Raw genomic sequence first — 12727 nt, forward strand, 5'->3', positions numbered from 1 at the left:
AAGTTTGATTATGAATTGTTTATATCTCCTTCGTCCAGACCTACGGCTCTGCCGATTCTTCCCCACACCTGTGCACCATACCAATTATATAGCAAATAATAATAATAATAATAATAATAATAATAATAATAATAATAAAGTTGAAGGTAATGTGCAAAAGAATGGCAGTGCACAAAGGACATAAATGCTATTTCAGTAAAGAATACCTGTCTCGCCAATGTTTGATGGATACTCTCAGCTCGGTTTGTTCCAGAAATGAAAGTAGCCCCATGGTCATATACACGGGCTTCCGGAAAAACTGGATGTGTGGTGGAACAGTGTTATTCATCTGGAACCTGCGGAATAAGAGCTGATATTTAGATCACAATCATGTGGAGCTAGCTGAAGGGAATCACAATATAAACAGAGAAGAAGGGTTCACCTTATAAACAAAAGCATATAGCGAACAAGCCACATACAGTCAATAGGACGGAATTGTGGTGATATATCTAGTGTCCAACGGTGTCTTCTCGAAACTGATGTTGCCGGAATATCCTTACCATTTCTTGGTCACACCAGCCGCACGATGAGGCAGTCTCTTATTTTTCTGACGTTATTTCCGGCACACAAACACTGACCTGGGAATAAAGGTCGGTACTAGGTAAGAAGTGAAACGGGATGAATAAGGAAAGAGTTCACTGAATGGTTGAAATGCGCTGCATTGTAATATATGCCAACACCAGTCTCCGTACCAACAGTACCGCAGTCACAGCCAGAAAAAAGGATGACTGCAGCAGTGCCGGCTCACATAGAGAGTAAGGTAGGCCAAATTTTCAGGAAATATCCCTCACACGTAGAAGGAAAAATATGTTATTAATACATGGGAACGGAAACGCTTTATTTCCATGTTATAACTCATTTTATGCTCGACGATGCCAAATATAAACATTATATGCCAGAAAACTGAATCTTAATGAGGCTCATTATAGTTCAAGTTTCATTATGATACAGGTTCTCCACCAATCAGAGTTCAGATTTTCATTATGATACAAGTGTTTGACCAATTAGGTAAGGATAGCATCGCACCTGCCCTCAATGCACTAGCTTCGCACTTGTTTCCAAAATCAAACATGTCGGACACACATACTAACATACTAACATCAATGCACCTTCTACTTCCAATATTCGACAACCACACGGCACATTCCCGCAAATTCACATCACCAACTGTGCAATAAACAATTTGTATTTGAAATAAAGCTAGGTTATGATAACCTTCTATCAAAGCTTTGAAAAATGACATTGTCAAGGTCTCTGATCCATTCATGGAAAATCAATAACCCAGCGCATGCGCTCTGCGCTCTGTTCAGTAAACTCAACCGTCAAGCGATATCTCGCCAGAAATTTATGAATATTTTAAAAACAGAGTTATATCGTCGAGCATAAACAGTCGTATGCAACTCGCCTATAGTGGTAATTAAGACACTCGTACGGAAATTATAAAACTCGCTTCGCTCCTTTTATAAACATACTCGTGTCTTAATTATTGCCATTATAGGCTTGTTGAGAGCCTTCGTGGCTCAGGTGGCAGCGCGCCGGCCTCTCACCGCTGGATTCCGTGGTTCAAATCCCGGTTACTCCATGTGAGATTTGTGCTGGACAAAGCGGAGGCGGGACAGGCTTTTCTCCGGGTACTCTGGTTTTTGCTGTCATCTTTCATTCCAGCAACACTCTCCAATATCATTTTACTTCATCTGTCAGTCATTAATCATTGCCCCAGAGGAATGCGACAGGCTTCGGCAGCCGGCACAATTCTTATCCTCGCCGCTAGATGGGGGCTTCATTCATTCCATTCCTGACCCAGTCGAATGACTGTAAACAGGTTGTGGATTTTCATTTTCATAGGCTTGTTGCATAATGTACTATTCTACAACTCTACATAATACATTTATCATGGGAAATACACTTAACAGAACGTACCAGCGTACCACACAAAACTCTTTCTTACTTGAAATGTTCAAAGTGCCCTCCGTTAGCATTTGATACATCCATCAGGGATATATCAGTAAATTTTCGATTTATTTATTTATTTATTTATTTATTTATTTATTTATTTATTTATTATTTATTTATTATTTATTTATTATTTATTTATTTATTTATTTATTTATTTATTTATTTATTTATTTATTTATTTATTTATTTATTTATTTATTTATTTATTTATTTATTTATTTATTTATTTATTTATTTATTTATTTATTTATTTATTTATTTATTTATTTATTTATTTATTTATTTATTTATTTATTTATTTATTTATTTATTTATTTATTTATTTATTTATTTATTTATTTATTTATTTATTTATTTATTTAATTGAAGAAGGCTTGTATATGAAAGTGGACAAGATGATGGTGACTTACCTGGCAAGGAGAGTCCGTTGAGAGAAGTAGTAGGGGTGATAGTTGAGGAAGCCATTATCATTGCTGATCACCTCTAGCGACAGCCCGAGTTTTCGGACCATCACCTGATGATGGCGCGCTATCACATGAGCCACCATGGCTCCGTACCTCACGTCTGCTCGCCACAATTCACTGTGCGACCAGCCCGTCAACGGGTCTGCTTCACTGTGAACAAATCAGTCAGTACTAGATGATGATGATGATGATGATGATGATGACGGCTGTTGATTTAAGGGGCCTATCATTTACGTCATCATCCCGTGATAGCACGGGTTCAAGTGAATCTACATTCATCTTCGTCAAAAACTGACTTAGTGGCTTCTAACACTGACTAACTCAGTTCTTCCGAAACTGCGGGCAATAGCTAGTTTAGAATAATAGGAAAGACTAAGTACTTACTCGTTTGCTATCGGAATACCCCGCAGTTGAGGGTAGTGGTTGTAGATCTTCCGAGCTAGTTGCACGCCCTGGCGTAGTATAGCAGCTCCAGACCTGTTGCCCTTCTTGTGGAAGGACAGGAAGTCCACTGGACAAGAAGTCTGAGCACAATAATCCAAGAATCCCCAACATAGAGGGTGCTTCCTTTGCTTTTTAAACAACCCAGCTGGTCCTCCGATTCGCAGTTCGTTCTGCCGTTTATTCTTCAATGCTACAGCGCTTGCATTCCAATAACGCAGATAGCCTGTGGGGAACATTGAGCTATTAACATATTATCAAAATGGATATCCCTTCAAATAATAATAATAATAATAATAATAATAATAATAATAATAATAATAATAATAATAATAATAATAATAATAATAATAATAATAACAATTGTACCGGGAGGTACACCCCTACGCCGCACATTTAAATCTTGCGCTTAAAAGAACTCCTCTACTGGTGGAACAGTGAACTTGAAACTGGACCAACTTATGAATTTTCTCTGAAGATGTCACTACAGTAATTTGACGTAATTTTGTTATTGTGAAGTTTCCACAACTGTGTGAATTTCTACTTGTTTTGTTTTCAATTGATCAAGAAGTTTGGACATTCTCTCATAGATGACACCGCTAAAAAACCATGATCATACACCCTGGTGCGAAGTGAAGGAACTTTTTTTGAAGAAGTTTTGTATTCATAAGTTTTTTTTACTAAATGATGCTCATTTATTTTTGGGTTGGCAATATTAATATTTTCTTTCCGCCAGTTTTGAATCCAGCCAATGCCTAATTTTTGTAATTAATTTCCAACCAATCCCGTATTTCTTCTTCGACTTTGAGTGTAACTTTTGAATGTATCCAATAAAATTCTGTGGGTGTGTCTTGATTATTCATGAAAGGTCTCGAACTTTCCCCGAGGGTTTATAAACGGCAGATTTTCACGTCTCTTGGCCATTTGATCGTCATCTAACTTAGTGTGTGTGTCAAGCAGGGGGCGGGAGGCGCCTCTTTCATCAGGCAGCAGTTCTTCAGCAAGGTAATGGCCAATTAACATCTTTATTTCTTTGCTAGCTCCGCAGTTTAACCTGAGGGAAAGGTCCGAAACCTTAACTATGTAAACAACTTCTCTAAAATGTAAGTTCTGCCGGCTTATGCAATTTTTCATCAACCTTTAACTGCAAATCGGGGATAGAGAGTGATGCACCCTCTCGAGCTCCCCTGCATATTGGTTAGAGGTGACTACGTTTTGCAACTGGTTTTCTTCCTTTCCGTAATGTCTTAAAGTTATTTCTTACACGAGTCACCTCCATAGTTTGGGAATAGCCCCTGTTTCATCAGCCTAGTGCCCCTTAGGTTTTAAGACTTCATAATTATCTAGGAGTGCAGGTATTCGCCTCCTTTCATTTTGTGTTTGGGCCATTTATTTACCTGTTATTTCTTTTTTACACGAAGGCCCTATAGGTTGGGTACGAAATACCCCTGTTTCAATGTGTAAGTTGGGCCATGGAAGGCCACAAAGATGTAAGATATTATTGGTGTTGCCTTAAATAGGCTTGAGAACTGAGAGCGCGTGAGCTCTTTTTCAAGTGTTGTAAAAGTGCCTCTGGGAGGCCTGATATTGCAATTTTTGGGAGCAAGTGCCCCAGGTATTAGGGGATTTCTGCCCTTCTGTAAATTTGTACTCTTTGTAAAATTTGAGCTGGGAACTCAAAATCTGTAATACTAGGGGCTTGTAGCCCAAGAATGTTAACGTTCTGAAATCTTGGATCTTTAAAAGTCTTGTTTCTAAATTGCTATGTCATTGTTTTCTCACTAAGTGAAAAGTTGTTAAGTTTTGTTGTTTTTCGAAAATACAACCTTTGTTAAAATTTTAAATTAACTTTGAGTTTGTAGTTAGACCCATTCATCCCGGCACCTTCTTTCACCTCTGCTGGTCCACGGGTAGCCCCGTAAAAATAATGACAAAACAGAAAGGTAGTTCTTCAGAAATATTTTAAGTCCTAAGAAAATGTACGAGGGTTTTTCCTTCCACCTGAGGTCGAACAAGGAACTGTATGCGACTGTCGGAATGATCACCAACGTTATGAAAAAACGAACGCTCACTTTTTATGGTCACCTGAATATATTGAAGCCGGAGAGATTGGTGCACAAATGTCGTGTACCGACCTCCCAGGGGCTCAAACCAGCGGACTGCCAGGTGGAAGGCAGCCCTGGTTCGCAGCCGAGTCTCGAGCTCAAAGTGTCAGAGGAGATTAATTAGTGTTAGAATGATGATCAATGACAGGAGACACCTTGTAGTATTAAGGTAATTGAATAATAATTATAGTCAGATTTAGTTACTATAAGAAAAGGGAAATATTTCAAAAAGTTACATGTAGTGGAGAGAGCTTGCAAAGTGCGCTTACAAAATTTGTTGACCAAGAGCGGAGACTTGTTGATCACAACAGGATATTTACTATGTATCAACAAACAAAGTTAGTATGCGGGCCAGGCGGCCTGCCTGGTGCCCGACAAAGGAACAAAGTAGAGTACAAGGCCAGTCAGGGCCAGTACAGATGCACTTTAGGAAAACAAGGAAAGATGAGGACAAAGTAAGACAGAAGACAGTAGTGCCTAGGTAGCAGCACTTACTGTGACAACTATTGAGAATAGCTACTTGAGGGCGCCACGGACTGGATGAACAGTTTGGTAATGCCCGTAAGACCCAACCCCTTGGTAGGAGGTAGGGATAGAACTTTGAGTTCAGGAGCGGAGATATAACCCCTGGCCAAGATGGCGCGGGGCCTTCTCCCAGCTAGTAATCGTACTTGTCAGAACGAGATTCTGTTCGGGCATAGCCCAAGTGCCGTAGGGCAAGATTCAGATAGACGCGTAGTAGAACAGTAGGCGCGTGGAACAAGCTCTCTCTCTCTTTAGATCATCACATTCAGACTTGTAAATATACTGTACATAGTAGTTTTAGTTGTCCTCAGTAATAAAGGACAGGGAAATAACTTCTTCTTTTATTTCGGGAGTTGCGGGACGAGTCATACCTACAAATTACCTCCCTACATTCCGCTCGGCAGGACAGGTAATACTTCAACATCCAACGGCCTGGTGACCAACCTACGAGATCGTCTCACTGGACAGGGAGGTCACGACACAAATTGCTCACTTTCCAGGGAAAATGGAAATCTCATCCACGCTGGTTGAAGGACATAAATGATATAAGGCCAGAAGACATAATGGAGAAGACCATCTATGGGAAAAAATATACGGGGTTGATGGATAATCCAGAGAAGGAACCTGCTAAACTGCGGAAGATCTCGACGGATGAACGGCTGCAAAGGAGCGTGAGGTTGAAAAACGTTCGGTTACGATGTAAATAAAAAGGTGTAAGGCTAAGAAATAGAGGCAAGTAGTTTGTGTAACCATAGTCCACAGTTGACTGTTTTGAATGTACGTACGTATGTATGTATATATGTATGTATGTATGTATGTATGTATGTATGTATGTATGTATGTATGTAAGTAATAAGTGTAAGCAAAGGGAAGATTGATTGATTGATTGATTGATTGATTGATTGATTGATTGATTGATTGATTGATTGATTGATTGATTGATTGATTGATTGATTGATTGATTGATTGATTGATTGATTGATTGATTGATTGATTGATTGATTGGGTTCTTCCTTGGTGACCTCAACACTGCAATATTTTTATTTCCGTAGCCTGTTATCCTCTGCACTGTTCGCAGGCCGATGCCACACGCGAGCGCTGTCTTCTTTTGAGACGTTGCAACATCGCGTTCCTCACCTTCCCCGCCTCTGAACGCCTCCTGCTGTATGCTTACAAAATACACTCTAAATACTATTTCCCTCGCCTGTCGATGCGATACTTGTCTTTTTGCTCCTCCTGTATCCATCTTACACACGCAAATCTATATATATAAAATAAGAGTTTTGTCTGTACATTGCTCAGAATTTGAAAAGAATGGTATTTCTGTATCGGCCATGTCCACAGTAACAAGGAAATGCACTTTTTACTTTTCCGTAATGTCTGTCTGTCTGTCTGTCTGTCTGTCTGTCTGTCTGTCTGTCTGTCTGTCTGTCTGTCTGTCTGTCTGTCTGTCTGTCTGTCTGTCTGTCTGTCTGTCTGTCTGTCTGTCTGTCTGTCTGTCTGTCTGTCTGTCTGTATGTATGTATGTATGTATGTATGTATGTAAACGCATGACTGGAAAACGGCTAAAGAGAATTTAATGAAAATTGGTATGCAAAGTTGGGGAATATGTCGCTACAATCTAAGCTATAAATAATTTTATTCACACTGATAGAAATGGTAGTTTAGAGGAAGGCCTAATTTTCAAATATTAATGTTATTAGTGGTCCTATACTAATAAAAATTAGTATGCAAAGTCGGGGAATAAGTCACTACAATCTAGGCTATAAATCATTTTATTCACGCTGAGTGAAATGGGAGTTTAGGGGAAGGCCTAAAATTTAATTCTCAAATATTTATATTATTAGTGGTCGTATCGATAAATACTACATAATCAAAGTTATATAGAATTAAATTTCCGGCCATTTATGTTTTAAACATTTTACCGTACCGGCTATGATAACTCAGATATTCATGAATTTGTATTTTTGTTGCTAAGTCCATAGAGACGCCGAGACACGAGAAAATGGGTTAACAGAATTTAATGAAAATCGGTATATAGAATCGGGGAATAAGATACTACAGTCTAAGCTATAAACAATTTTATTCACCCTGGATGTAATTGTAGTTTAGGGGAAGGCGCCTAAAATTTAATTTTTAAATACCTATGTTTTTGGTCCTATAGAAAAGTACTACATAACAAAAGTTACAGAGAATAATTTCCGATCATTTATGTTTTATTCGTTTTACCATACCGACTATGATGAGTGGTATTTCAGAGTTGGATGAAAACTAAATGTGAAGGCCTACAATATCGAAAGCGCATAACATTGATCAACAATAACATTACATTGACCATTGTTTGTTGTGATGTTCTTTGTCCCTTATTCTACCTCTCAACTCCGATAGATGGGATTACTGCTGCGTACCGAGTATAATAGCCTGACTGAATATTGGCGGGACACAGCCTGGAAGTTAGAAAACTATCTTCTTTAGCATGCCATTCCTCTGGTTCATATATTTTCTGATTATGCTGGTACGTAACACACTGGTTCTTCATAGCATTCCAGTTATTCGATCCCTACTCTGACACGCTGTTTTCAATGGGCGCTGTTTTGAATAAGGCAGAGGCTGACTTAGTAGTGGTAGTAGTATGGCCTGGTCTAGAACTACAATATAGGCCTATTCGAAATTATAGCACCACAATTCACTACATAACTCAAAATTCAACCCTGAAAGGAGGCGTTTCTTAAGAAAAGCTTCTTCCTATATTCATTTTATTCCAAATTATCAGTGAAGAGGGGGTTTCTCCTCTGGCTTGAAGGAAAAATTTGCCTCCAAGTCAGATAGATTTTTCCGCCGCCAGTGTAGTGAATTGATATTTTCTGACTCATAGGGTACTCCTAGGAAACTGATTAGTAAAAGGGCATATTTTTTGCCCTGGGAGTCTCCACTATTCGACCCTCTCCCCGCCGAAGAAAGACGAGGAGTGTTCACGAATCACGGCTGTCTGCAGCTTGGTCATTGCAGCTCTGGAGCTTTGGACTGTTAGATCGGCAGTGCAGTCCTGTTCGTTAAATGTGAGAAAATGTGTGGTGGTTCATTTGATCGAGTATTCCATATGAAAGCATTGCTTTTAATCGCGCCATTCCTACTGACGTCATTTTAATGTATGTTCATTTCAGTTGGGAAAACCACTAAGACAGTCTTTCTAAGAATGTAACGAAAGCAAGTGGAGAGTGGGTGTATACCATTATAATGAAAACTCCCCAACCTGATTGTGATGATGGTATGCAAGCGGGTCGACCATTACAGTGAAAATTGTCTAACTCAGTCTTCATATGATAAAATATATTTGGTGACTTCCCCGTTGCGTTTGTAGGGTAACGTTAACAGCAATGCAATTTAATACAATCTTGCTCACAAAGCGTACACTAGAATTCCGTGTACAATGTAGAATTCCGTAGCGAAGCACGGGTACATCAGCTAGTAATTCCCTAAATTCGTTGATTGTGATATTTACAAATACATTCAATCGTGACCCGCACAAACGGGCAATTAATCTATTGGCTCAGCGGAAAACACGTCATACTTTTTTTTGCTAGGGGCTTTACGTCGCACCGACACAGATAGGTCTTATGGCGACGACACGTCATACTACAAAGCGCGTGAATGTTACTGTGCAACCCTCTTCAAACCGCCTTCCTGGCTGCGTTCTACTCCAGTATATGTTCGAAAACGAGGCCTATTAACTCAATGGGCCGCATTAGACGGGTAGCGTTCAGGAACATACAGCGAGCGTCCGTCCGGTTGTTATCTTTTCGTATTTTGACGTAACCTACCTGCAGGCTGTGAAAATCAGACAGTAGACATCCCATTCATCACCAGTGCATGCGGGACACTTATAAGCAGAATGTACGACGCTGGCGGGTCTGCTGGTATAACCACCAGTGACAGAGAATACTTAGGAAAGAATGTATTAACATCCACTACTATCATCGACGGAGACGATTTAGGAAAGTATCCATTAACATCCATAACTATCAGCGATAGAGAAGGCTTAAGAAATAATGCATTAACATCCATAACTATCAGCAATGGAGACTGTCTGCTAGTTGCTTTACGTCGCACCGACACAGATAGGTCTTATGGCGACGATGGGACAGGGAAGGGCTAGGAGTGGGAAGGAAGCGGCCGTGGCCTTAATTAAGGGACAGCCCCAGCATTTGCCTGGTGTGAAAATGGGAAACCACGGAAAACCATTTTCAGGGCTGCCGACAGTGGGGTTCGAACCTACTATCTCCCGAATACTGGATACTGGCCGCACTTAAGCGACTGCAGCTATCGAGCTCGGTCAGCAATGGAGAAGACTTAGGAAAGAATACATTAGCATGCATAATTATCAGCGATGGAGAAGAATTAAAAGAATGCATTAACATCCATAACTATCAGCGATAGAGAAGACTTGGGAAAGAATGCATTAACATCCATACCCACCAGTGATAGAGAAGGCTTAGGAAAGAAACAATGAACATTGCCAGTAATCGAGAAGGCTTAGAAAAGAAACAATGAACATTGACAGTAATAGAGAAGACTTAGGAAAGAAACAATGAAGATTTCCAGTTTAGAAAATAGCAGTGATGGAGAAGGCTTAGGAAACAAAGAATGAACGTTACCAGTGAGAGAGAATTTTTAGGAATGATTCCTTGAATATTCATACTTACCGGTAAGAGAGAAAGGTATTGTGTTATATCCCTTGAGATCTGGCTCGTTCCAAGTTTCAAACCGCCACAACGACACGTTCTCTGCTCCATATCGTCCTTGAAACATGGAAAAAAGCGTTTTCACTTTTTACGAGTGGAGCCGAAATACCACTTTATGCAAACTGGAGTAGACTTAATAATAAAAACAATTATTTGCATAAGGCAGAAAGGGCAGCTGTACAGAGTGCGTACGGCACTGAATCAAGATTTTGAATCTTAAAAAATGTAAAAAATCTTGTGAAAATTAATCTACACGACAGTAAGTACTCTGGATTAACCAACTGATTTGATTTTCTGTTTGTGTGTTTGTTTGTTTGTTTATTTATGTACTTATTTAGTCGATTGAGAAGCACCTTTCATTTATGTAAAGGGTTATTAATTACATTTACTAATATTTAAATATGTATGTTAAATTATCCTTCTCTTAGAAACAAGCCACTGCGATAGCACTATCATGGCCCTCCTCAGTCCTTGTGTTGTGCAAGAGATTCGACACAGCTTACATCCACATCTGCAAGGTGTTGCATTGTTTTAGTCTGCTCACAGTTGTAGAGCTCTGTTCCTTCATTTATAGGACTCTGGATGAAAGATTCACACATTTGTAAGGTAGGAAAGTGAGCAACTATTGTCTTCAGCCTTCGAGATAACATCGCATCAAAGGCGTCATATTCAACTCGAAATGTTGAATAATGGAGCACTGAACTGGTTATGGATAAGCAGATGAAGGATGGTAGAGGCCGCAGCTAATGTTCTGAAATTCTCAGAGATTGTAAATTATGAGTTGGTAGATGTTCTTGTGAACAATTATACATTTATTCAGATATTCATAGACTTATTAGGACTTTTATGGTTATATTGCACCATGCTTTCCTGTTTCCAAAATGTATTTCTTTTTATTCAATCTGTTTACCATCCAGCGTTGGATTTTTCCCCGAACTCAGCAAGAGATCACATCTCTACCGCCTCAAGGGCAGCGTCCTGGAGCGTGAGACATATGGTCGGCGATACAACACGGTAGGAGGACCAGTAAATATCCCAGGCGGCCTCACCTGCAATGCTGAACAGGGGCCTCGTGGGAGATGGGAATATTGGATGATGATGATGATGCTTGTTGTTTTAAGGGGCCTAACATCGAAGGTCATCGGCCCCTAATGGTACGAAATGAAAGAACCAAAATTACAAAGGCATCCACTGACCAAAATAAAAATAAAAAATGTCATGAAGAATGAATGGATGGACAGGAACCCAACAAAACACAAAACAAACAAACAAAAACAAAAACCAGTGGATCGGATTCAATAGAGAATGAAAATAACATTATTACCGACCAAGGAACCACTTATAAAGCACAAAGATGCTTGGTGTCTAAAGGGGGTGCAAAATCCATGTCTAAGGCCCCACAGAATGGTACATGTCGCGAGTAAAATAGAACCATGGTATGTGCCATGTTGGGGTATTAATCAGAAGTAGCGAAGACTCACGGTGTTCCACAAAAGATGGTACTACTCACAAGTACTATACTTCGTACAGGTAACGCAGACCTATGGTGTTTCGCACACAATGGCACCACTTACAGCCAACGCAAACCGATGAGTTTCCTCACCTAGGGTACTAGTCACGGGTGCCGGTCCCAAGGGCCCCGTGGTGTTCCGCACATAGTGAGTACTAATCACAGGCAACGCATACCCACGGTGTCGCTCATATAGTGGTACAACTCACAGGCTACGCCCAGACCCGCGGTGTTGCCCACAAGGGTACAACGCACGGGTACTGAAATCCACCAGGCCAGGCTTTTAACTGCAACGAATCACAAACATATTTCGTACCATGTTAGTGATACTACTCGCAAGTACATGCAACCCATGGTGTTCCCCGCATGATGGTACGAATCAAGAGTAGTTTCATGGTTCTAATTCATTCATCCCTTGGTCGCCCCTTTTAGTCGCCTCGCACGACAGGCAGGGGATACCGTGGGTGTATTATTCGTCAGCCTCCCCCACCCACAGGGGGTGTGTGTTTGGTCCGCGAGAGGTATTTTATTTCCCTCAAGTCCGCCGGCAAGCCGGTTAGGACCCCCCTATCCGCCACCTGGGACGCGCCACGTGGGAGTATCACCTCTCCCCCTGCTACGCCTGCGTAGCAGGTTCGTGGGGGAATATTGGAAGAGATAGGCTAGGAAGAGGAAATAAGGCGGTCGTGGACTTAAATTAGGTAGCATCCCGACATTTGCCTGTAGCAGAAGTAGGAAACCATGAAGAACTACTTCGAGGATGGCTGCGGTGGGAATCGAATCCCCTCTAGTCAGTTGACCTCACGAAGCCGGGTGGAGCCGGTTCCAGCCCTCGCACCCCTTTTCAAATTTCATGGCAGAGCCCGGAGTCGAACCCGGATCTCCGGGGATGGCCGCTAATCACACTAACTAACCACTATACCACCAAGGCGGATTTCCAAAATA

At 40.6% G+C, this 12727-nt stretch overlaps 1 protein-coding gene across 6 annotated transcripts in view; it reads right to left on the reverse strand.

Moving 5' to 3' along the window:
• Idua (alpha-L-iduronidase) overlaps positions 1–12727 on the reverse strand; it is a 276679-nt gene that overhangs the window by 87566 nt on the left and 176386 nt on the right. For 5 of the 6 annotated variants that reach the window (XM_067145341.2, XM_067145338.2, XM_067145340.2 and 2 more), the window contains 4 exons: positions 10234–10329; positions 2844–3126; positions 2406–2609; positions 207–335 (listed from right to left, as the gene is read on the reverse strand). In XM_067145341.2, the coding sequence (XP_067001442.2) occupies positions 207–335; positions 2406–2609; positions 2844–3126; positions 10234–10329 (712 nt within the window). The remainder of the gene's footprint in view (positions 1–206; positions 336–2405; positions 2610–2843; positions 3127–10233; positions 10330–12727) is intronic. The other variant, XM_067145339.2, reaches the window with a different exon arrangement.

Source organism: Anabrus simplex, chromosome 4 (assembly GCF_040414725.1).
Source record: "Anabrus simplex isolate iqAnaSimp1 chromosome 4, ASM4041472v1, whole genome shotgun sequence".
In the NCBI taxonomy this organism is placed as follows: Eukaryota; Metazoa; Arthropoda; class Insecta; order Orthoptera; family Tettigoniidae; genus Anabrus; species Anabrus simplex.